This window comes from Lagopus muta, chromosome 2, assembly GCF_023343835.1.
Source record: "Lagopus muta isolate bLagMut1 chromosome 2, bLagMut1 primary, whole genome shotgun sequence".
Classification (NCBI taxonomy): domain Eukaryota; kingdom Metazoa; phylum Chordata; class Aves; order Galliformes; family Phasianidae; genus Lagopus; species Lagopus muta.
In genome coordinates this window covers 76,062,734-76,088,539 of record NC_064434.1, presented here as the reverse complement: position 1 = coordinate 76,088,539, position 25,806 = coordinate 76,062,734, and the positions used below count along the sequence as shown (strand labels likewise).

Sequence of the window (25,806 nt, the reverse complement as noted above, 5' to 3'; positions counted from 1 at the left end):
TGTTTAATTTGTTGCACTTATTACGGTAACAGTTTTTAGTGTTCAGACTGCTTGCATTCTGGGACTCCCATAAGGTCCCCGATGGTAGTACTCATTTAAAATCTTGGAAGATCAGTGTTCAGTTTAGCTGTGGTCAAAGAGTGAAGAAGCTGGTCAACTGAGAGGCTAAACCACTTTAGAGTATAATAAAAATAAGTGATTTCTGATAAGGCACATCCAACTGATGTGAATGCAGTTCCCAGCTTACTTTTCCTCCCTGCCAAACACAAAAATCTTCTAAACACGACCCATGCTCAGACATCAGAACTGTGATGCTTCTTTTTCCACTGCAGGAAGCATGCAGCAATACATGGAAAAAAACCCAGTGCTTCTTGCAACTATTTCAAGAAAGAAAAAAAATTGCAAAAAAGGTTCTAATTTATGAGAATTTGAAAAAAACCCTGTGCAGCTTGAAAGTGTGTGTCATTATTTTAGTACATATAAAATTAATTTTCTTTTTTTAGTTCCTGAACCGTTTTTTGAAGGCATATTTCCAAGGATTCCTGCTGTTGAGTGTAAGATTTAAAGGATTAACTTCAGTAAATAATGATTCCTCAACAGCTAAAACAAAAGTAACAGAATTTTAGTTTGTTATCTATTAAAGTATCTTGTAATTTAGTTGGTGTTTTTTTTCATTTACCTCTTATTGCTGAAATTCTGCCCTCCTTATGAATTGTTTTGCTAAGTGTACACAAAGCACAGTTACCTAAGCTGCCACTCACAAGTATGTTTTCAGGAATGGAAGCAGTCTGAAATGATGGCAGCTTTTTTATCTTAATATCCTGTAGCTCCCACTCCTTTTTAACAACATTTAGGACCTGAGTTTTTGCTTTAAGGATATTTCCTTGACTATGGCCAATAATAGAGTGGGAGAAGGTTCTCGCAAAATGCCAGCATCTCCTGAGCAGCCATACCAGTTGTCTTCCAGATACAAACATCTATCAGCTGAAACTGCTGGACTGTGCCATGGATGCCTGTATTAACCTTGAAGCCTGGGAACAAGCTTTGTCTTATGGCAGCAGGACACTTGGACCATACAGGTAAGAGCTGCAGCAGGTTCAGCTGTTTCTGGCTATGAGTGTGCATTGGGGAGTGTCTCATTGCAGGGTAAGGTTGCTGACTAGATGCTGTTTAGTGGTTTTTACTTCTTGCTGTAAATCTTGCTTCGCTTTCCAGATAAATGGATGAGGCAGAACTTCCATTCTGCTTGCATAGTCAGGCTAAGAGTAAATAAAATGATAATGGAAAGTATGATAACTGATTATCAACTCCTTGAGATGTTACCCCACCACTCTGATCAGAAACTGACTTTCTGGTTCAGACCATGTTTTGTGAGGCTATCAGTATTTTATGCTGAGCTGTGTTAATGCTGGGCAGGTAGTGCTGGCTGAAATGTATATTCTCACCGTGCTCTGTACAGAGAGTTTGCAGAAAAAAAAAAGTTTAATCTTGTAAACTGAAATTTCAGCTCAAAGTGAAAAAGACACTGTTATTTTGATAACTTGTCAGTACTTGATCCTATACTGTGTGCTGGCAGAGTTTCTGAGTCCGATGGCCTTTCTTTGGAATTCAAGGATGCTGTAGAAGATTCTACTTCATGCGATAGATCTTGAAATTGATTGGAGCCTGGAGCTGTAATGCAGCTTTGGTCTTCTAGTGGAGATGAGCAGGTATTGCCTTCTCTAGTCTGTGTTTGCCCTGTTTTAAAAGGTCTGTTTTGAAAGTCTTTGGTTCTGAATATCTGGGTTGTTTATAACCTTGAGCTGGGTGTCTGGATATAGTGTCGTCCATACATGAATGTTCCTTTTGGGGAAGGTATTTGTTAGAGCATCCCTTTCTTCACTTAGGTTCTACTGCTCCATGTACATCAATATATGCTGCTGTGAATATCAGCATTTCAGATTTTACAGATTCTGTAATCAAACCAGGCTGCCATCAGCACGCAGTATTTGCCTGAGGCAATTTCATCTGGAAACCTGTTTCTGCATAAAATTCTGGGCAGCAGCTGAGAAACAATGCAGCATTTCAGAGCTTTCGCCATAATGTAGTTAGTGAGAAATCTGTGTGGTCTGTGCTAAACCAGTACTGCAGAGAAGTGATGTGTTTGTAGTCACTGTTACCTCTCATACAGGTGAGCAGGAGTGCCAACAAGTTCTCGTGTTTCTTTGGGGTGAAGTTCACGTCACACATGCCCCATTTAGCCTTCTGAACAGGTGCATTACTGCAGCAGGACACATTTCCTGCTGGTCTTCTCCCTGTGCCAGCTTTGGCTGAGCAGAGCAGCCTCCCGTTTTCAGTGCTCTCTCTTGGGTTTTGTTTTATAACTCGTTAACTCGGTTCTTCACAACTGAACATTGAGGATTTTTTTACAGTGAGCAAAGATTACAGGGAGACCGAGAGCAATTGTGCCAGATCATGTAACAAAGCTTTCTGTGTTTTGCTTACTGAATCATACTGCAGTTTTCATGCGGTTTAATGCAGGAGATTGGATATGAAGGAAAGGGTTTGACTTTGTTCAATTAGTATCTCCTAGGACATGCCGTTTGCACGAGGTACTTGACCTTTTTATGTAACTTAAAGAACTCATCCTTATTCTCCCTTCATCCAGAAGCTTATTTAAGAGTGATTTTCACTTGTATTTTTTATATATATATACCTTAAAGTCATCACGATAAGCTCTGACACACCTGAAACAAAATCCTCAGTTTCTCATTACAACAAATTGCACCCTAAGCAGCAGGAGAGCAAATCCTAGGAAATCTTTTGGGATGCATTGAATTTTTCCTGTTGAATCAATCTACTGCTTGGCTGCTCCTGCACTTCCATTATAGCTATCTATTTTCCTTTCCTCAGCTCTGGAAAACATATTCATGGTTCTCTCCACAGGGAATCACCTGAGATTTCTAGCAGTCCATATAAATAGGAAATCATTGTTACAACCTTAAAGGCTCAGGAGAATTGGTCTAAAACAATTTTAATTTCTGGTAATCTGTTTATTGTGCATTTTCCATTTCTTTAGCAGCAGGATTAATTTTCAGTGCTGTGTGATGCACTGAATTGCAATGCATGTTTTTATTTTGCTAGTCTCTGACCTTTTATGAATCATCACTTCATGCAACTGGTGGCTAAATGGATGGCTGAACTGCATAAAACTGATTTGTCACAGTGAATACCAACACCTGAGTTTTAGGTAGCATCAATGACATTTGCCAAGGAACATTGTTCAAGACTTCTCAAATATTTTTAGAACTTCCAAAGGAAGGGAGAATGGTTGCTCTCAAAATGAAAAGATGCCTCCTCTTCTTGTGCTGAACCGTAACTGTCCATTGTTTGTTACAAGATGTACTTTCACTGAATAGCCTAAGCCAAGTGTATCTACACTGCTTTTCTTGTAAATGTCACAGTAATTGCTGTCTGTCTAAGAGCCTTAACAAAAACTGAGGCATTTGTGTAAGTAAAAGCTGCCCCACTTCAGAGTCAGCACTCAGCAGCTTGTAAAAATAAACTTCCTTTCAAAAATCCTCCGAACACAGAATAACAAGAGTATCAGCAAGAGGTGTTGCATGGGTTTGTCGTGTCTCAGCACATTTGCACTCTGGGCTGACTGCTGCTTATGAAGGCCCTGCTTCAGAGATACTGCCCTCATCACACTTTTCTTACCTCTGGGGAAGGAGCCTCGTGTTTGATCCTCCGATTGCAGAGAAGGCACATGTGTTCTGGGCATTTGGCTTGGGGTTTTTATTGCTTTTCTCTTCCCTTTGCATAAAGTACTCAGTGTTTGCACTGGAAACAGTGGCAGTATGCATCTGTTATAAAACTCTGCTAGATGTCCTCAGCTGTTGTAGTATGTGAACCAGAGACAGAAGAAATGTCTAGGTGACACTGTGGGGCTTTTTTGTTTAGAAAACAGAACAGATGAGATGAAGCTCTGCTGCTTCTCTGGGCACTTGTGGCATCATGTCTGGTGAGATTCTGATGCACCTCTGTTTCCCTTCATGATTCCACCTCTCCATTCTCCCTCTGCTGAATCAGCAGCAATGCAGGGCTTGTGCTGATGTGGCTGTTTTGATTCATGGCAGGAGGAAGTTGGGGAGATGTGAGCATCATAGTAGGTGTGCATCATTTGTCTGCTTTTCTCACTTCTACTATGCTCCATCCCTTCCAGCATCATTCTACAGTATTCCCTTATCTGACCTTTTTTCAGTGATTGACATGTTTCAGGAAACAGGGAAAGCAGTCCCAATCAGCAGAAATTGAGATTATTTTGCAAAGGGCTGTGACCAGGATACGCTTACTGCAGACTATTTTGTACTTCCCAGAACGACTACTGTAATATGGCAGGTCACAACAGGGTTCAGGATATATTTAAGAACATAGTTGATTTCTCATTGTGTGAATGAAGTGTCAGTCAGGAATTTTTGATTTAGAATTTTATTTCAGTAGATATGATGGACAATAGTTTCTAAATCTATGAACTTCTACCAGAAGGCAGGTTAAAAATTAATGGTTGCTATAGTAACTTTTCCATGAGTCATGATTTTGTAATAAAAAAAAAAAAGCCAAAAGTAGGTATAGAACCTAATATTCTACAAAGAGGCTCTCAACCTCTTTTTAATTCTTCAAATGCAATGCAATAATGAACCTGATTTTTGTTGTCTAAATTCCCCCCTTTTAAAAATCTCTGATCTTACAGGTCTGTTTTCTAATAGACACCTCCAAGTTTATCTGTGGTATGTAATTCATTTACTGAGTTGAGAGGACTCTTAAGTACTGGTTAATCTGAGGCACTTTTCTTGAATTTACACGTATGTTGAATGTTGGGGTACCTAGAAAAAAAAACATACAGACACACATACTCAAATGAGCTGCAGTGATACATGGAACCACTGGGGGATGCTGATGCTTAAGGGTTAAGGTCTAGACTCAGCACCAATTGGCACCTTAGTTATGGGAGATCCCCTAGGGACTAGTGTATGGCTGGCAGATATCTGAACCTATAGATAGGAGTCATTCAGTGACCAAAGTTCAGTGTCTTAATCATAAAAGATCAGTAGTAAACATACCTCTTACCTGTGGGATTACCTGAGAGGGAGACGAAAATGTGAAGGTGGAGAAACGATTTAGAGAAAAAATGGAACAAAGAACAGAAAGAACAACAGCTAGTCCTGCTTTCTTTTGAACAGTTTTAGAAAGTGGCGTTTGTCTCTGAAAATCAGAGAAGTATGTGTGGGAAGAAAAGACAACTGCAAGACATGAAAAACTACAGCTTATGGAATCATCGGAATAGATGAGGTGGCCTTACTTTGTGATGTCTAAAAACAGCCATGAATTGATTTGTGGTTCATCAGTGGTTCCATTGTTTTGTCATCTAGAGGTACTAAAAGGCCAAGTAATCGTAAAGAATTTGAGTAAGAAGGAATGAAGTACATTTACAAAATATTTGTGCAAAGGTGTAAAGCTGGGGGCACCACAGCCCCATAAGGAGCTATTGTGAGAAACCAAGTGATGAGCACCATGCATTTCCCTTCAAGGTAGGGAAATGATCAGAGGGAAGAGAGAGCTTGGTAGTGACAAATTGCTAAAGCTGGAGAGATGGTGGGCAGCACTGGGAGTACTTCTCCACTTTCCTTTCCTTCCAGGTTATTGATAGCAGACCATGGATTATGGAGATAGTGTTTGGTGGGTTATACAACGTTAGTTGGCAGTATTAGCATAAATCAGTGGAAGCCAAACTATCTTTAAAAGCTCAAGAAGCAATTAGGTATCCTCAGGAGAGACCATTGTGAGTTACCTTCGTAGTCTAAAAAACATTCTTCACCTTAGTGACTGTTTCTTTATACTTTCTTATACATCTTCATTGAATCATGTCAGAATCATTAAGGTTGGAAAAGGCTTCTAAGATCATCTAGTCCAATTATCACTGCTGCAAAGTTTTCCACCTGATGGCCAGCTAGTAGTTCTATATATGCATACTGATCCTCTTCAGCTTCTAGATTCACTTTTAGTTGCTAGTTTCACCTTTCACTTACACAAATATGAAGTGTCTCCTAGTGTAACTTAAGCCTCCCAAATGCACAAAGCAATATATATTGCCATCTTACATAAATTTCCAAAACCATAGAGTATATATGAACATCATGTGTATGATCATTGTCTTTGTTCCTATTTTAAACCCTAAAAAAGGAGGTAACAAAGGGTTCACAGTAAAATTTAATGTTGCATATTTGATATTTGGACTTTACCTTTGGGGTGATCTACATAATTCCTCCAAATGACAATTTTTTTTGCAGCTATGTTTGCACAGTTTCTGGCATTTTATACCTATATAAGAGTTAAATAGGGAGCATGCTTGTCCCTGGTCAACATCTTTTGAGATCCCTTAAGAGACTTCAGTCACCCTTTCTTCCTCCCAACTTCCTCCCCATCAGAGCCTTCATCCCCTCCAATCCCAATAGCCTTCTCCAAAAATGAAAGAAATGTTTTATGTCTGAGGTCTGGTGCCTAAGCTATCTATGTCTCAATCAACTCATTTCCTTCTTAGGAAATGGATTTTCTGGTTTGCTGCTTGCTTGATATCTGCACAGCGCCACCACCCTTATGCTTTGATTCTTTTCTAGCTGTCTTGTATCCTTCTATTACAACCATTTGTTTTCCCCAAAGTGAAAATAAGGTACATAAACTTAACTGACTTCTGCAAACACAAGTTCCAGTTAGTGCTTTGCTGTCTACTTTTCTCTATTTTCACATATGTGCGTGATTTAACATTTCTTTGCTATTCTCTCCAGTCATACAATCTATTTTTCCAGACATAATTTATGTATTTTTAGGCTGTCCAATATACTATATCACACATAAGATGTACAGCAACATTCCTGCTAATTCATATAATCATAGAATCATTAGGGTTGGAAAGATCACTAAGATCATCTAGTCCAACCATCAACCCCTCACTTTGCTCCCTAGTATGTTTAACTTTTCTAATCAGGTAGTCTGACTAAGAGCATTTCCTAAACAGCTTCATTGCTACAAGTTGTTCGTAACAGTGCTCAGCCAGTAGCTCTATATACACATACTGATCCTTTCAGTTTATGATTCTGGTTTCTGTTTTAGTTTCTTGTTTCACCTTTCATTTGCACAAGAGTTATGTGAACCTGGATGTTACTAGCAGTGATCTCCTACTGAGGTTAGTGAATCACAGAGATTTCCAGTTTCATTTTTCTCTAACTCAAGTGTTTTTCTTCATCTCCCACCTGGCATTTCCAAAGTGTTTTGAGACATTTCTTGAAAGAACTGTGTTCTTTTCCAATGACAACTTCGTCTGTGGAGATTTTCTTTTGGCACTACTCAGTCGCTTTCAGATGAAGAATTCTGCTTCCCAGAACTGAAAGATTCAGATTGCTTTTGTAGCCCTTAAGTGGGAATGCTTGATATCTTTGTCTTGTAATCAGAAGATTCCCCTCCCCTCTTCTCCCCCCCGTTTTTTTTGTACTTGCAGTATAATTTATGCGGTCCTTCCTTGAACTCCTTTCATTAGACTGCTTGCTGCTACACAAGTAAAGTAAACAGGTGGCAAAAGTAGATGTGAATATTAGGCATTGTAAAAGCACTGAGCGGGTACAAATGTCTACTATACTGACCTACAAATGCACGAGCAGGTGTTACAAGGAATCTGATTGCTGTGAGAAAAATGCAGCTTATTTTTTCACCTGAAACAATTTGGAGAAAGCTGTTTGGGAATTCACAATGTCTGTGTGAACTTTGGCAAGAGGAAAAGGGGAAGCTGATAGCATATAGATTCTAAGCAAAGGTTTGGTTAGAACCTGAGCTGGAGTGGGATTGGGAAGGGAGTAATTAACAGGTAAAAATATATATGCATAGGACACATGCAGTTTTGGATTGTTTTGACAGTAGCTGAGTGTTATTTTGAAACTCGTGGTGAAAAATGAAAACAAAGATAAACTTACAATACTATCTTTGATTAAAAAGTTAAAAGAGAGAGGGCACACAGAAAAGGGCAGTAGAGAAATTATAAGGAACAAAGCATTCTCTAGGGAGAAAATTAGGAAGAATCAGTGACTAATCTTCTCCTTACTGCTCTGCACATCTAAAACCTGGATTATGCAATTTAGAGTGAAAGAGATGACAGTGATATGACGTGACCTTATGGTTACTTGCAAAACTCTTTTGTATGTATTCCCTTGATTGCCACTAAAGCTGCTGCTTTCTTCCTTTCCTCTTCATCTTTTGTACAGAAAAATGTATTTGCTTTTGGCTAGAATCCCCAACAATGCTAGTATCTAACCCTGAGATGTCTGCTGAGCAATAGATTATCAATTCCAGGTTAAACAGATGATTTGGTGATTCACTTCTCCCAGCTTCCTCTTTCCAACCTCCTCCTGCAGGTGCCCTACTCTTCCCTTGAGTATCCTGGGAGCTCTTCTCTCAGATTCAGTTCATCATTTCATTATCATGCAAGACACAGAAGCCTGAACCACCTTCAGTGGTGTGACTTTGAAAATGAAAGTAAGACATAAGAAATGGAAAGCAAATGACTATTGGTAGAAAGCTGAACTAAGACAGTAACTAATTGTAAATGTTGGAAGGATAACAAAGGACGTAGCACTGCTAAGAAAAAAGGCTTCAAGAAATAGAAATTAGGTTGCCCAAAGGACCATCTGAACTGTCAAAAGTGAGAGGAAAATAAATATATCAGCGAGTGAAAAATCACCTTGAGAAAACTATGCAAGTCTACTAGAGAATAGTGAAAAATTATTTTATGAACAAAGATCATCTTGAAGGAAAATTGAGGAATGCTCAGCAAGCTTGACCATTACAGGGAGAAAGGGAAGAGTACAGGCAACCAAAGCATAATTAGAAGAAGCATATAAATATCAAAATTTGAGAGGAAAACCCTTCCTTTTAACATCTCCCATAATCACATAAGATAACAGAGAGGATGGATAAAATGGATATTGCCGTGTTTGCTAATAGTTTCCTTAGGAGGAAAATCAGCTTTCTTCAGCAATACCATATGCTCTTGGATCATATGGTTGATGGACTGCCAGAAGTGAAGATTCTGGAATCAAAGTGTGTTCTTTACAACCTTGTCATGAATACATTTCCATATTAATTCAGGTATGTTGAATAATGGGCACCAAAGATTTAATGTGCTTTTAGGGCTGGTCAGCATTTCAGAAGTCTTTTTAAAACAGGGAAAAGTGACAGCCAATAAGTAGAAGCATTCTAAACCAGCTTTTCTACATGATTAATTGTTGATAAACTAGAAAAGAGGAAAAGAAAATATTTTCATATGGCAGTGTTTTTGGAAGACTTGGAAAAATTTAATTAGAACCTACATTGCTACAATACAAAAGGCTTGCTATATACAGTCATAAATAGTGAAAACATTCAGGAGATTAATTTTATTGTCATAGAGGGAATTTGCAAGATTTACCGTAGAGTTTTCTGGGAAACTTTACTTTAGACAGTGGCTCAAAATACACGTTTTAAAAATGTTTATGTAGATACAGCTGGAGGTCTTGCTTGGAAAGAAGGGAAAATTGTTGTACATTGTACTGCCTGAGGTGTTCTGAAGCACAGGCTTTTTGTCTGATTGAACACAGCATAACTTCTCAAATCTTTCAAAGTTCATACAAAATAAGATATGATAAGGAGATGTTTTACTAGTTAGTTTTTTGCTCTCATGACAATAGCTATAGATAGCCTATCTTAAACATTTGTCTCAGTATTGTGCCAGAGTAAGCCTGTTTATTTTTCAAGATATTTCAAAACATGTAACCAAGTTGGGTAATATTACCTCTACCAATTCAGCATCTCAGAATTTTGAGATGTAAAGCAGGTTTACGTGCTTGCAGTGAGATAACATCCTGAATGCATAGTCAAGCTTTATCTGCCGCTACCCATCTGGAGTCAGTTCATCTGTGTATTGTCTTACTGGCATGTTGCAGTGCAGGTGAGCTCTACCAATACTTAATATTTATCAAGAGATGCTATCAAATTGTGCAAGGTTGTTTATGCCAGTGGAATGGAGGAGTATGTGTGTGTTAAAAAAAAAAAAAAAAAAAAGGTATTTTTCCAATAACAGAGCACCAATGTTAAGCTGTGAAACAAATAAAAATATATTGCTTCTCAGTAAAAATAGTTAACTTTTCTAAGTACTCCGTTTCAACCCATTGTGCTCTGAGAGCAGCATTGTCCCAGGGTAAATATATCTTCTGATACCTTGAAGAGAATATGAAAGTACAGCGGTTATACATCTGGGCTGTTTTAAACTGTGCCCATCCGTGAGAAAGCAACTCCATATATTTCAGTGGAGCATGACTCTTCCCCTCCTGTTTGCAGTGACAAGGACTGTCACTGTGCCTGAACATTCTGAAAACATAAGGGACAGATTATCTAATGCATCTAGTGATGCTAGTGGGGAACTGCAGCAAACTGTGCTCAGATCCTGCTAAATTAAATGATGAATCTGTGACATCAAATTTGCTGATGAACAAAAAGGACAAAGATCCATAGAAATCTGTGTTTGTTTGTAGACCCTTATTTAACAGATCTCAGCAATATACAGTTCAGTGGCATAAGACCTTTGCTATTAGTAGTAATGGTGTGTTGCACATCGCAGGGCAGGGCTTGTCTTGGAAGAGAATCAAGCACTATTTTTTCTTCTGTTCCACGTATTTCATAAGTCAGAACTGGGTTTAATATTTGCCAGATTTCAAGTAGATGAAAAACCATCTGAATGTGGAAGAAAATATACTTAAAATTTTTATTGATACTCATTGTGAATCTTTCTTTTTTTCCCCCCTACATTTAAAATAAAACATGGTCAGGTTCTTGGCTGTTCTGATCTGATCTAACTTGTTCTACACCAGGTAAGGATGTAAAGGATTTTGCGTGAAATTCTGGCTTTCTCCCAGACACAGATCCGGGTACTCAGAATGTACATTCATGTTTGCATATACTCCTTCCATATGTCAGTTTTCCGTACTGTTGTTACTACCTAGCTAGGTAAATTCACAGGATTGCTGATGACTTTAGCAAGATTAGTGGTATTTTACTTCAATTTTATTGGTGTCGATTTTTATATCTGCCTGTTTTCACAGCAGTTTTATCAAAAACTCTTTGTAATGGTTTACTTCAAACAAATGTATGTGCACTTAAGCTATGCAGTGTGCATTCTAGCAAAAGCCTTTGACAACTTCAGAATGTGTCTCAGGTGGCTCATCCCTAGCTGACAGGGCTACCTTTTGGCAAATTTCTGCTTGTTTTTGTTTAACTGAGGTTTATAGAAGTGATCTGATTTGCAGGGTCCTTGGCAGTGCTACAGAGAAATACCTTAGACTGTTTCTGAAACAAAGTTAGCACACTGTATTTAATACAATAACAGTGCCCCAACTTGTGATTAAGTGCTTAGTGAGTTCCATTTCCTTATAAGAACATGTGTAAGAACCCAAGAATGTATGCCACAAGTGAACTAAGCATTAATCTATCAGCGGCTTAAGTGTGTTTGGGATAGTGCAATGGAAATATGCAGTATAATGACATGGTGTTGTTCTCTGGGAAGCATTTAAGAGCAGATGGAACCTGTAAAATAGACTGATTCATGAAAGTGTACAGCTCCTATCAGATTTGTTGGATGCTCTCTTGATTTAACCTAAATAAACACAGTTCCCATATGCTTGCGTTATCAGTAAGGTGCCTGTAGCTGCATATAGAATCATAGAATCATAGAATCATAGAATCACAAGGTTTGGAAACGATCTGTAAGATCATCTAGTCCAACCATCTTCTCATTACCATTGCTATCACAAAGTAAACCAGATCTCACAGCTCCTCATCCAGATGCCTTGTGAACACTGCCAGCGATGGCGACTCCACCACCTCCCTGGACAGCCATTCCAGTGCCTGAGAGAAAAATTTTTTCTTCATGTCTAACCTGAACCTCCTCTGATACAATTTGCTGCCATTTCCCCGTGTTCTGCTCGTTAACTGGGAGAAGTGGCCATACCCCTCTTCACCACAACCTCCCTTCAGGAAGTTGTAGAGTACATTGAGGTACCCAGTATTAATGGATGCACAGAAATTCATCAGGGAGGGAGTTTTACTGAAAAGGCATGTTTATTTCCTACAATAGTGAGATGGGTAAACAGTATGGTATCTTTGTGGAATTATCCAGAGAAATTGAAAAAAAGATCAAGGGTTCTACAATAACATAAAGGAAAAAGATGCTAGAATCTTACTCCAGCTTAATGAAAAATTAACTCTATAGCAGGCATCTCTTAAAATTCTAGCATTTATTAGCATCTCTAAAAATGAGGTAAGACTCTACAGAGATGACCATACAAGTCTTCAACATTTAATAGAAAAAGATTAAGCATCCTTCCAATCTGCTAAAGCACACTAAAATTCTGCAGACACTGGATATAGCTGCAAATTTGCATGTGTGTAAAATGTAACACTTGTGTCCCTAAAGGACACTTTCTGAGCAACATCTCTTGCTAATCCAAAGAAATAACGAGCATCATATCAAGATCAGGGAAGACCCCTATATTTGTACTAAGCACTACCAAAGTCACCAAGTTATGAATTTTGAGTTACGTGCCATTGTTGTCGTTGCAGTGTTTCAGTATTGGTGTTCCAAAATCTGAACCAAGTTGAACCTTGGGGTGGAATTTGCATAAAGCCTGCATTGATGTTTATCTCTCTATTTTATAATGAACTGAATCAATATATTAACTGAATTTAAAAAAAGATTAGATTTTCAAATTCTTAATCTTGTTTGTTTGGAAGCTATCAAATCAATATGTCTCCAAGACAAATGAACAATTAAAAAAAATTGTGGATTTCTGAAGTCTGTGTAGCATAGTATTCCTGTACCCGTAACATAGATCTTCCTTCAGCTGATTTCAAGAACTTTGTATGTGGTGAGTGGAGTCAGAAATAATATAAAAACGTGTCCCTGGAAATAGAATTTTACTCATGTGAATTGTATATGCCATAGCCTTTAGTTGTCTTTAGAACTACGTTTTATGTATAATTGAGAGTATAGTATCTAATTCTGATCATGCTAGTTTGTGTGTTTGTAGAGTGACACATCAGCATGCTTCTGAAAGGCTCAAAAATGCCATCTCTCTTTAAACATAAGTGAATCTTGACTATGCAAAAACTGTATAGATGTAACAAATAACAAATACCAACAACTATGCCCCGAGTTCTCCATTTTTCCCAATGATCTGTTTATTCTGAAGCCTATGTTTCTCTTAGAAATGATTTCATCAGAGTTTAACATCTACATTTTACAATGGTACTCCATGATTTTACATCTCAGTGAATGCTTTAGATTAACAGAAGTTGCAGTGTCAGTGGGAAACGTTTGTTTTTCCTTCTGCTTTGTGCTACAGAACTGCTGTTGATTTTGTTCCTTTGTTTTGTTTCATTTTTAATGTCTGGAGTAAAAAAATAACTATGATAAAACTAATGGGGAAATTTTAAAAGTAACAAAAATCTTGAATCCTGTCTTCAGACAATTTTTTTTCCAAGCAACATGAACATAAGGAGAAAAAGAGTCCTTGCATACACTGCAGTCCTTACTGCACTTTTTGGATGGAGTTGAAAGAATTTGTCAAGTCTGTATTCCTTTATATGTCAAAGTAAATACACTCTTTGGTTTATGTGTTTGGAAAAAATCAAAGTCATGAGGAAGAATCCTTGGCACTGGTGTATTCATTGATAAAATTCTCTTGGCTTCATTAGAGCTAGAGTTTGATCTATTTGGTTGGTCTTAGATCAGTCAACTGGAGAGTTTGTGGATGAGTCATATGGAAGTTCCCCCAGTATCTTCAGAACTGTCAAGTCTCATAAAGTGGATAGAAAACTCGTTCATCTAACTTCCCCCTCATGCTCTCTATCCCCGGTGCAGTGGCTATTGCTTGTCTCCAACTCCATGGTTGTCACATTCAACAGTGAGAATCCTGGGAAAAGTTAGCTGAAAGAATTTGTTGCTAGATTATGCACTGTACAGCAGTAATGCAGTGATAGACCCTCTCTTCTCATGCTCCTGAAAGCACAATCACACACTTGTATCTATATCATCTGTTGCATGATTCTAGTGTCTGTGGATTCTGTAGTGTTTCTCTGATTTCTTTTAAGGCTAAGGATGCTTACATAAAATCAAGACCTGGTTCTCTTTTATGATTCTCTTTCATCATTTTTAAACTAGCAAACTTCTCTGGAAGTGAGATTGTTGTGGATCTGACTTTTGTTCACTGTATAGGTTTTTGTTATGATATGTTGACACATGTTTCTAATTCTGCCTGAGTTCCGTGAAGCATCATCTGCTATTTAATTTTAGTGTGTCCATGTTTTGCAATTTTACTTTGTTCTCAATAGTTGAAAAGAACCACTTGTCATAGTTTCATAGAGGTTACAGATTATTTTATCATATAACCCAGGCAAAGCTAGGATTTAGAATGCAAAGATAAGATTTCATGGGTATCGGTATTCTTCACTGTATTACACACTCTTCTCTTCTGTTAAGTAAAAGGGTTTTTGATAAAGAAAAATGCATTATCAAGTCTGTTTTATTTATCTCGTTAAGTTAGTAACCATGAAGAAAATACTAAGGAAGAGCTCAGGGAAATAAAAAGAAAACTTACAATAAGCAATTTTGAAACTGCCTGAACATATTAAAGAGCATACTGTGCAGTATAGGAGTTTATCCTAGGTTTTGGACTTTACTGAAATGGCTGTTTTAATTAAATGATCTGTATATATTTGAGTAACGTTTTTCAGAAACTTTTTTACAGGGAGATTATATGTGGCTAAAACCATCACAAAGTTGTGTGTCAAAATTGGTTAAGAATGGTTCTTATGTGACTTTTGCCTTCTTCACTGTTTCCTAGCTTTTAGCTTTCACTGACTTTAGTGCAGTGACTATTGCTTTCACAGTATTTTAAAAGAGAAGCTGAAGAGATGCTGGTGGATCAGAGAGACTAGAGTTAATGATGGCATCTAACATTGTGATAGAAAAGTGAAGTGTGTGTATAGTCTAAGTATAGGTCTAAATAGTGAAAATAAATCCTACCTTTGGCTGATACTGGGCAATGGATTTGGTAATGAAAGGGTTGGGAATGGCTCATCACAGTCTGAAGAAGCAAGACTAGATTTATGTACTACTTTGTTTTTAATAGCTGCCACCATTGTTCCTTCTCTAGTGTGAAAATATCACTAATTTTGTACATGATCTATCTTCTGTATCACTCTGTGTTGCCCTGTTTCATTCCTGACAACACTTTACGCGTGCCCTTTGGCCAAGCTATCACTGACCTTCAAATCTCCACTGATATAAATCATACCACAACCACAGTCACATGATACCTATATAAGATGTACTTAGTCCTTTAAGTGTCTAATAAGAATAATACCTTATCTTGGGAAAAAAAAAAAATTATATAGACATCATAGAATGTTGTCTGGTTTATTCTCTTGAAGACAGCTTGCTAACAACTGTCCCTCAGGAGATCTGTTTTTCTTCTTTACATTTAAATGTTTGCCTTTTGTAAGCAGCACATTTCCCTGAAGTGCTATCCATAAATGTACAAGCATATGGAAAAGTTGGCTTCAGGCATATGCAGTGCACATATTGCAACTTGCTGTCTGTGGTCTCTTCAAATCACAGGGTATCAGAGTCCAGAGCTTAGGGTAGCCCACTGCGTTCTTCATAGCCTATCATTGCTACACACAGCAGTCTTTCTTACTAGCTGTAGGCAATACCAGGACAGGTTCTGTCCACAGAAGCTTAGGGCAGTGGCCTGCCAGCTCTAAAGGAAAAGTATCACCAACATGCTCTAAAAATTCAGATGTGCTTAGCAGACTCACTCTCTGCTAAGATGCAAGTCTTTCCCTGGCCTGTGGAACTAAGGGAGCTATTTTTCCATTAGACTTTTGTTTCTGACTGACTTTTTATGCTGATTGACTGAAGGATAGCTGTGCTTCAGTGTTTCATGCACTGTTTATTACACGTCAGAGAATTCACACCACAGAGAAAACATAGTGACTTTTATCATGCACAAATTAAATTTTTGCATGGTTGGAGAATTTATAGCATTTTTTTCCTGCATTCATTCCCTCAAATCTAACTTGAGGCAATCTTGCACCACATTCCTTACCTTGAGGAAAGTGGTATTGGTATCTGTGTCTTTTTTTGAGAATTGTACTGCACTCCCAAATTTAGTTGAAAATGGACAGTGAACTCAGAACTTACTAGAGAAGTACTGACAGACAGGTGATGTCCCCATAAATCATGTTATCAGGCTGAAAAAGTTTTTGTTCTTTCTTTTTCCTAAGCTGTCATGGGAGAATATAAAATTAGCATGTCAGGAAAGGAGCCGCTAAAAATAAGATGGAATATGACCAGACCCTTCCAGACTTGGGCAGCCTGACTGTTGTGGGCATGAGTGATCTCTTAGTAGTTTCTATATGATCTAGATTTTATCCAGGAGCTGTGACAAGGAAGAGTTTTAATGAGAGATTTGCTGAAAGCTAATGAAGTAGTTTTATGGCTTCTCATAGGAAGCTTTTCACAAGTATTAGGAAATATAGCAGGTCAAAATGGAAAGTTTAATCTCAGGAGGGTTGCTTCTCCTATTAGTGTAGGCAGGCAATGACTATTGGATGTCACAGTTTGTTAGGTGTCCTGGTGCTCTTTAGATAGCTTTAGCTAATCAGTATACTGATGGCAGTGTAGCATCAACTTCTTTTTTGCAAAGATTGTTTTGCTGCTGAAAAAACCTCCAGCAGTTACTTACTCTGCCACCTTTGGACACTCATTTCTCTATCTCATGTACCAAATGAAATCTTTTTATTTTCCCACTGTCTTTCAGACATTTCTCATTCCTTCCCTGCATTTTCTTTTTCAAATATGAGCCTTTTCTCTTAAAAGTTAGGCTACAAATGACAAGTTTCTAGCCTCTGCATTTACTCAAAAATACTGACTCTACTTCCCGAGTCCAACTTATGCCCTTTTTACAGACAATATTCATCTGCTTTCCCAACTCTTAAAATTGAGGTATTTGATTCAAGAGAAAGACTCTTTCATAACCCAAAACCACCCCCAAGGGACCACACCCTGGGACTTTCTACATTAGCATATATCACCATCTTGTATTTTGTAGTTCCCTGTAACCATTTTTCAGAAGTTTAGTGTGCATCAGCTCCTCACAACATGACTGAACTAAGCCTAAGTAAGTCAAGGGCCTCCATCACTGATGCCAGAACTGCGCCATAGCAAAGCAAATTATGACTAGAGCTGAGTAAGCAAGGAATAACAATGAATTTGTTTCCCATATTTCATTTCTGCTTTGCCCTCAGAATATCCAAACAGACTTCTCAGATTTATTTCTATTGGGATTCTTTAAGCAAATGTATCTCAAAATATTTTACTTCGTGACTGTTTCGTGAACATTTTTAATCCTTAGCTCAGGTTTTCTCTCTTGAATAAACTGCTTCCTTCTATACTAGCTTAACACTGAGGCAGTGCCAGCCAAATGCTGGCATTAAAAAATGGAGATAAGACTTCAGCAAATTTCTGTGCAAGCACAAACCCATCTTGAAGTCCCTGCTAATGGCTTTAATTATGAGAACCAAGCTTAAGCAGTTCACACATATGACTGGAATATGCGTGCTATGAATATTTATTCCAGAAGAATTCAAGTTGTTGTGGACTGTGAAACAAAATCAGAGATCTGATAAATTCAGTTAAAAATGCAGGGAAATATGTTCCACTTGTGGAGGACAAAAATATTGTGAAGGACAAAATATTTCTTGCTGTTTCTAGCGCATTTCTGAAATGAGGAGAAAAAAAAGAAACAATGTGTACATCTCCAGATGGCTTTTTGGATCCAATACTCTCAATGTTTAGTACAAGACTTTGTGACTACAAGTGCACATTATCTGTAGAATAATTTTTTTTTCTTGTCACTGTGCTCTGGCTTACTATATGGTCTCATTTGCAGAGATTTATGTTGCTTCTGTAGTTTTACAATTCCTGAATTACTGACTTCCCTGACCTAACTAAGAAACTCTTAAGCTATTGGTAAAGGCAGTGTGATTTTTCTACAGTTCCACAGTGAAGGTTCTTCATTTTCTCTTTGTCTCAGCAACTCACATCAGGGAGGTCATTTGGACTAGCCTCCTTCCTCTCCCAAATTCTTACACTCCTTCTTGTCTGACCCCAGCACATTATCTTCATTATTTTTTTTTTACATCTTTAACATGATAAAGGAAGATTTTGGAGAGGGGCAGGTTGTATTTTTGTAATTTCTATCCCTTATCCCCCATCACCTCAAGCCTGAGTGTATACATATCTGTCATCACTAGTTGCTTCTCCTTTTACTGCATTCTTCCTTCCTTTCCCTGCCCAGACAATGTAGGAACGAGGAAAATAATAATTGTGCTAGAGTATGTCTGCTTCATTCCACATGGGCAGATGAGCATCTTGGAATTTCATTACAGTGAAATGAAACTGTGTGAAGATGTGATCCATGGTCCAAACTCATTAATTTCTGTGGGCATTGGATATGGCTGACAGAGGGTTGAACTTCACTATGGCCTGTGCATTCCACACCCAGAACAGTTTCAAGAAAGACACTGTTTTGGAGAGTAGGTACCCTTATCTGCATCCACATCTCAACTGCTGTCTCAATGGGGGGTGGGGCGGGAGGCAAGAGAAGTTTAGCATGCAAAAAGGTTTCTTATGCTATAACTGCTAGTCCGTTAAATCAAGTTTTGGCCTGTGTTGAAATCTCTGCAGATTGTATGCATTTTTCCCCTTAGGTTCGAACAAGCCATTAGTTCTCATGGAGCTACAAATTCTGGGTCTATATTACAAAGCAATCTTAGGCTGTAGATGATGTAACAAATGCTCATGCCATAGTGCTGCTGTTGGATTACAGCACTTTTCTGTGTGCTTCAGTGGACAGTGGAGTGTTAAAGGTGTTCCCATGGGGCATGTGCTTTCTTATGAGTTTTCAGAGGTTTTTTTATGAAGATGTTTTCCTTTTACTTCTTTCATCTATTTGTTATGTATGTCTACATGACCTCCTGAAAATACAAACACAGTCTTCTATTTGCAAAGCCCATTATCAGCTTTGTCTTTAGCCTCATGATAAAGGTCAAGTAGATTAGTTAGGGAGGTCCTTGCCTTTCTAAATCCACATTGGTTATCTCCCTTTAGATAATTACTATCATGTACTTCTCTAATGTGCCTCAGGGTATTGTATCCATTCCTTGAATACTGCAAGGTTAAATTCATCTACTTTTGACACATTTCACCAGGCTTCAGCTCTGCTAACTGATTTAATACCAGCTTTTGTGATTAGTCATCTTGGACTGGGGAAATAGAGCAAGTGCTCAGGAAGAGTATTATTCTCTAATGCAAATCCTTTAAGAAACACTTGTGTTAAAGCAACTAATGTTTCTGATTTCTCTTGTAACTGTTCTTCTGTTATCCATGTTTTAATCTCATATTTCTGTGCTGTATTGCCTATGCAAATTCATGTTATGCACAGAAAACCTGTGGGAATAAGGGAGCACAACAATAAGAAAAAGATGACTAATACTAACCTCCCTGTAACCTCTAGTCAGTCTTTAAAATGCCACAGAAACATTGAAGCTTTCCAGGTTCTCATTTTAAAGAATAATATTCTGCTATTAAGAAATCCACATTTCATACCTCTCAAAAAAAGAAAGGAAAGCAAACAAGGAGGTTGGAACTTGATGATCCCTGAGGTCCCTTCCAACCCAAGCCATTCTGTTATTCTGTGAAAATAAAACTGAAGAAAAAGGAGATACCTAGCAGTTTTGGTTATTTTTTCATTTTGCCTTGTCTTTCATTGATATATTTGTTTTCATTGAATAATTACAGCAGAAACTTGGGGACTTTAAACATACCTATATGTGTAAGATGCAGCTCAAAGTTACTTGCCTCTGGTGAATGACCCTTGTCTACTGAATGATCAAGCTCAATAATGGTGTTTTAATAGGTGCTTTATACATAGGTAAGCATATGCCTTTTGCCTGGTTTTTATTATTAACCTTAATAACCACAGGACATTCAAGTGTTACATAGGATAATATAGCAAAAGCAATATGGAGAAAATATGGTCTTCTTTCAAGATCTTTCTTCTTTAATTTTCAAATGAAAATATTTAGTTCTGTCTCATTTACACTTTCAGTATAATATTGATTCCTGATGTGATATTAAAGTGGGAGCACTTTAATATTTCAGCTTTGACAGTTCTCTGTCTTCAGAGGCCAAATGTTTTCCTGTGGGAGGTATCTTTTCAGCAAAGGAGTGATGAAGATTTATCACAATGAGCACCACTGTTTCTTCATCTCCAAATAATTTATAATGGCTACTGTGTGACTATTTCACTGGTTAACTTCTGTTTTAAAAATGAGAAAGCTTAATAATAATATATAAAATGATACATATTTTCTAAAGGTAAAATATCTCCATCCCCAGAGTGCACTTTTTACATTTGTAAGCAATGTTCATTTGTAACAAATACATGTATCCTGCGGTCAAACTAATCTATTATGGTAAGAAGCACAAAGCTTCAAACGTACACTTTTCTTCCATCCTCATTCCCTGAGAATGGATGGAGAAATTATTTCTCCCTATCACACACTTTCTATTCTTTCAAATTCCCCAAAGATGTGACATAGTGTGCATTGGATTAAATAATTCAACAATACTCTTATAGTTAAGAAGCTCTCCTGTGCTTGAGGTCAGCATGAACAAAAGACATTGGGGCCAAAATGAAGACCTGTTGTCTTGTCTCAATTTCTCCATTAAATCTAAAGAGAAACCCTTTTTAATGTATTTTTTTAATTAGTTGTGGGAAAATTTAAATGCTACAGAGACTTTGTCAACATATTGCCATCTTGCATGCTGTTCCATTGACACTCTATGTGATGTATTTTAAAAAAGCCAGGCTAGATTGCAATGTATTCAGCTTAAGGTTTTTCACTGAGTATAAATCCGTTTAAAAATATAAAAAATCCTACTAAATGCTGATATGTTTTTGTTGCTAAGGGTTTCCTTATGTAAGGCATATTCTGTGTTATTCCTGAATGATTAAAACTTCTCTGTAGAAGGATACGTAGTATCTATCTACTGCAGTATACAAAATATTTTTCAAATGCTAAAACTCTGACCTTACAAAACAAAGAAGTAACCTTGAGTCAACCAGACAAGGGCTTTTTATCAGTTTAATGTAGCAGAACTCAACCAAAAGGGCAAATTTTTGTTTTCGCTTGCCACTGATGTGAACACTGCAGCTGTGCTCATGTATCAGTATTCATTATTGCTAGTGTTCCTCTGTGTAATGACTGATCCAGAAGAATTTGAATCTTCATTTTATTTTTTATTTTTTATTTTTTTTTAATTTTGGTGGAATCAGACAGAAATAAAACTCTATCATTTCTTTCCACAATTTCCTGGAAGAAGGCAGAAGCTATTAAAAAATGAAGGCATACATATCTCATGCTATTCAGCTCACTGATAATTAAAGTGCAATTATATTTTTCATGGTGTAGATTGCGTCTCTGTTTCAAAGAAATTAGAAGCTGTAGCCCTCTGAGAATTGTCTATAGGCATTTGTTACTACAACATTTAGTAAATGCAATCACTTACAAAGTTGGAACGCCCAGCATAACTAAAGGAGGAATTTTGCAGCTAGTTGGCTTCTCTTTTTGGAGGTGTGATGTTCCTATATGAAGGCACTGTCCTCAAGCTTCTGTATCAAAGATCAGTAAATTACAAGCAAAATTAATCATTTTGTCTCCATTTCAAGTTGGAGAGTCAGTCTGTGGTGCAAATTACCCCCACAGTGAGAAGTCTGAGTCGACATGACAGATAACTCAGCTCTCGATCTCATCTTGAATTATTAATGCTAGGAAATATTCAGCAGAGTGAGTTAGATTTTCAGAATTTCCTTTTCAAGAAGTCTTTGACTCTGCTTTGACCTGTGAACCTGTGAATATTAAGCTACCCATTTGGATATCAAAAGTTTGATACCTGTTTGTGTGAATATCCTATTGGATAAATCTTACTGTCATGTGAAATTTTTCTGAAGTCGTGTTCAAGTATAATAGCAGAACTGATTATTTTGTAACTGGAGAACCAACAGCAGGTAATTCTAGGAAGGGTTGAGACAGGAGGATAAGGCTCACATAGGTAAACTAAGCAGTTATTTCAGTAATTCTTTGAAACACTTTCTTGAATAGAAGTGGAGTTAGAGCTCAAATGTTTAGATGATGCAATGTAATGTATACCAGAATGGCATGAAATGACTACAGAGCTCAGATTGGAAAATAGATGCCAGAAGACTGTATCCCAAAAAACTCAAGAGGCAAGAGTGACTAGAGAATGCCTAAGTTGTAGGAGCTTGGAGGAGTTTCAGACTATGCTTTCTTCAGGCACTGCATAATATGTGAATTCTGAAGAGGGATTTAAATGAGGCGACAGTGATATTTTGGCAATTTGGCATGAGAGGAAAAAAAAGAGATACAAAGAAAAATGCACAGAAATGAAGTTTAAAATAAATGGAAAAGGTGTCTCAAAGGTGTCTCAGGTCTGTTACCATCGGATGATCAGGTAGGATCCAACAGGGAAAAGCCTGGTGGAATGCCAAGTGATTTCTGTAGCACTGTCAGTACAACTTCCATGCCTGAAGTATCTTTTTTTTTTCACTAGAAATTACAAGGAAAATTATTTCAGTAGATTTTGTTTGTTTGCAATTTCATATGAGTCCAAGAAATCGACGACTTGTCAAAATGCTTCATGTCTTGAATAGAAAGTTTGCTTTCTGTTCAGTTTATGAACTTAGTAGAGATTTCAGATTTTAGAATTTTTCCTTTCATGAATCCTAAATAATTGTTCATCAGGGTTCAAATTTGAGCTCCTTAGATCCTTAGGTGCAATTTAATCATGCATTTAAAGTCATATTTACAGGAATAAAATAGATGATTGAAACCTTGTATATATCAGGAGCTCAGTACAGTGTTTGTCTTGCGCTTCATTTCCTTGACTAAGTTGAGTAACACCAAAACCTGTTCCTTTAAGAGAAAAAGAGAGAAACAGTCTTTTTCTTCAGAGAGTACCATCCATCTTCCTGTTTAAAGCAACTTAAATGAGAAAGTTTAGTACTGAAGCTGCAGTTGCTGGCACTTTCTTTGTGTTATAAGCATTTTGTTTTGCTATAAGAAAGGGAAAATGACAAATAGAATAGTGGGGACAGTGTCTGAGAATTAAGATTTTGATTTGCTAACAACCTCCTTAATGTTCAGATTTCAGCTATTTTTACAGGTGTGAGTATGGAGGATGAAATTCACATGCAGACAGACAGCTTATGCACCGCATAAATCCCATCTAAACCTTTAAAATGTCTTTTAAGAGGGCCTAATTGATGCATAGGACCTGTGCTGGCCCCATACACATGGGACAATTTCTCTCAGATTTTAGGTTTGCAATAATTAACGAATGTACTTTTCTTTAAAAATCTTCTTTTTTGACATGATTCCATTTTTCCTAGTAAGCTGCTTTCAACACTTTCTTCACTTTAAACATAAGCATTGAGGAATATTTGAGATCACGACGTATATATTAGATATGAGCAGAAATGAAACGTATATTGGAAAGGTCAGCATTTAATAAAAATTCAAATATACTTGAATTTGATTAGACACCGTGTGATGTGTGCAGTGTGCACATGGGAATTGTGCAGAAAATCCACTAAATGAGGTGATGAGAAAGCATATTTTGTAAAGGACTAAATTCGTCATAGCCCTTAATGATTCTTAAGACCTCGGAGGAGTACAGAATTACTATAGCAACTGACTGTGTGCTTGCTGGTTAGCATTTGCTTGTACATTAAGCATAATCTCCACTTCTAATTAATAGTTCATAATTTACACTTATTGTAACATGAATTTTGAATCAAAAGGTAGCACAAGAGGAGCATTAACCCAATAACACAAAATATATTCTTGTATCTGGTTTGTGCCTTACTCCATTTTATGTAGCATCTGAAAGGCAAAGCTTTTTTTTCTGATCCCACAAACCAATTTTCTAGCTACCTCCTATCCACTTAGAGAAAGAAATCATCAATTATTACTCTGAAGAGGGAGACAATACGTGATCTTTATCATTGGATTTTATCTTTACTTGCTTTTCTTGAGATGTGTGCTTTTTTTTTTTTTTTTAAGGATACTATTTTTCTTTGTCCAGTACTTTCACCTCAGTAGTAAATAACCCAAATAGATTTCAAAGTACTTTAATTAAATCTTTTCAGATACTTATGTTTCTCTTGATTTAATGCGGCATGGCCCAATTCACTTTGGAAATGGTTCAAATTAGATGTGAAATAGCTTTATGTTTGTTTTCCCTGGGAGCATTTACAACATGGCAGAAAGAGTCCACCTTAAATTCACACATTATGTAGTCATAATTTCAAATCAAGTCAACTCAGGGTACATTCAGATAGGCACTGTACGATGGCAAGTGTGGAACTGACTTTTGATCAAATACCCTAAAAAGTGTTTGTAAAATCCTCTTTCAGCCTATTCAGCCTATTAACTCATTTAGCTATTTGTTAGAGCTCATTGAGTTTTGAATAAAGTAGTAAATGTGATACAGTAGAACACATAAGGTGAGTAGTCATTAATAATTTTGTACTCATAAAATGGTTACTGGGTAACAAAGATACTGCATAAAGTGCTCTACAAGTATGGAAGGCCTGCACTGCTGTCAGTTTGTTCACTGTTTTGATTTACAGAACATATTCTTCACGTAGGTGGGTATTCACTGCTTTTAAAAATAAAACTGTTACTTGTAGGGTCATGCTACAGATGTGCTGACAATGAAGGCATCTGATATTTTGATACCCTACTCTGTACATGGGGCTTGTGATGCGGATGGCAGGTCTGATGACTGTGGAGGTTGGTGATCTTGTCAGGAGCATTTTCCAGGTAAAGATGTAAGAATGATATTCAGAGAAAGAAGCCTTGGAGGTGACCAAGCTATAGAGAAATCTAAAGAAGGTTTGCTGGTGAAGGGTTTAGAGGAGGGTTGACTGAGGAAGAGGTTTGAAATAGACAAAACTGCTAGAAGAGGAGATAAAGGGAATGGATGAGATGAGTGTAAGTCCCCTGGAGTATAGACAAAACAAGACATTCCTGTATTCTTTAAGCCAATAATCTCTCCAGTTAGTGCTTCTCTGTTAAGAGGAGAAGCAGATAACCATTTTCATTGTGTTTTTTTCTTGTATAAATATTTGTCCACATGAAACTGGCTTAAAATGTTATGTCTTGGATGTTGTATAACATTGTATGACATACTGTATGAGATGACTTAATCTATGTTATATAACGTAGGAATCAAAAAACTGTAGTGTGTTTATATTTAATCCTTTTTCTCATATTTTAAAATGCCAAAGCAATCTGCATATCTGAATGCCTTCATTTTAAATCTACTTATGTCACGGGGGAAATACTTTTGCTATCCAGTAGTGTTCGTGCTATCAGTGTACTTCCTTGCACAGCAAAATTTCATTTTTGACTCATCTCTATTCATAAACAAGTGTCACAAAAAATTAGACTCTGCAGTTTTTTTAAGCATCTACTGTATAATGTCTCAAACTAGCAACAAAAGGAAAGATTCATATTTTGCATAACTTACTTGCATGG

The 25,806-nt window shown here is 37.2% G+C and overlaps 1 protein-coding gene across 14 annotated transcripts in view; it reads left to right on the top strand.

The window, feature by feature from the left end:
- Positions 1–25,806, top strand: part of SMYD3 (SET and MYND domain containing 3) — a 373,538-nt gene that overhangs the window by 315,422 nt on the left and 32,310 nt on the right. For 13 of the 14 annotated variants that reach the window (XR_007374835.1, XR_007374836.1, XR_007374834.1 and 10 more), the window contains one exon: positions 905–1,079. Coding sequence is in view for 11 of the 14 variants with exons in the window: in XM_048934936.1 (XP_048790893.1) it covers positions 905–1,079 (175 nt within the window). In the remaining 3 variants the exon portion in view is untranslated. Of the gene's footprint in view, positions 1–904; positions 1,080–1,576; positions 2,087–25,806 lie in introns of those variants that run through there. The other variant, XM_048934937.1, reaches the window with a different exon arrangement.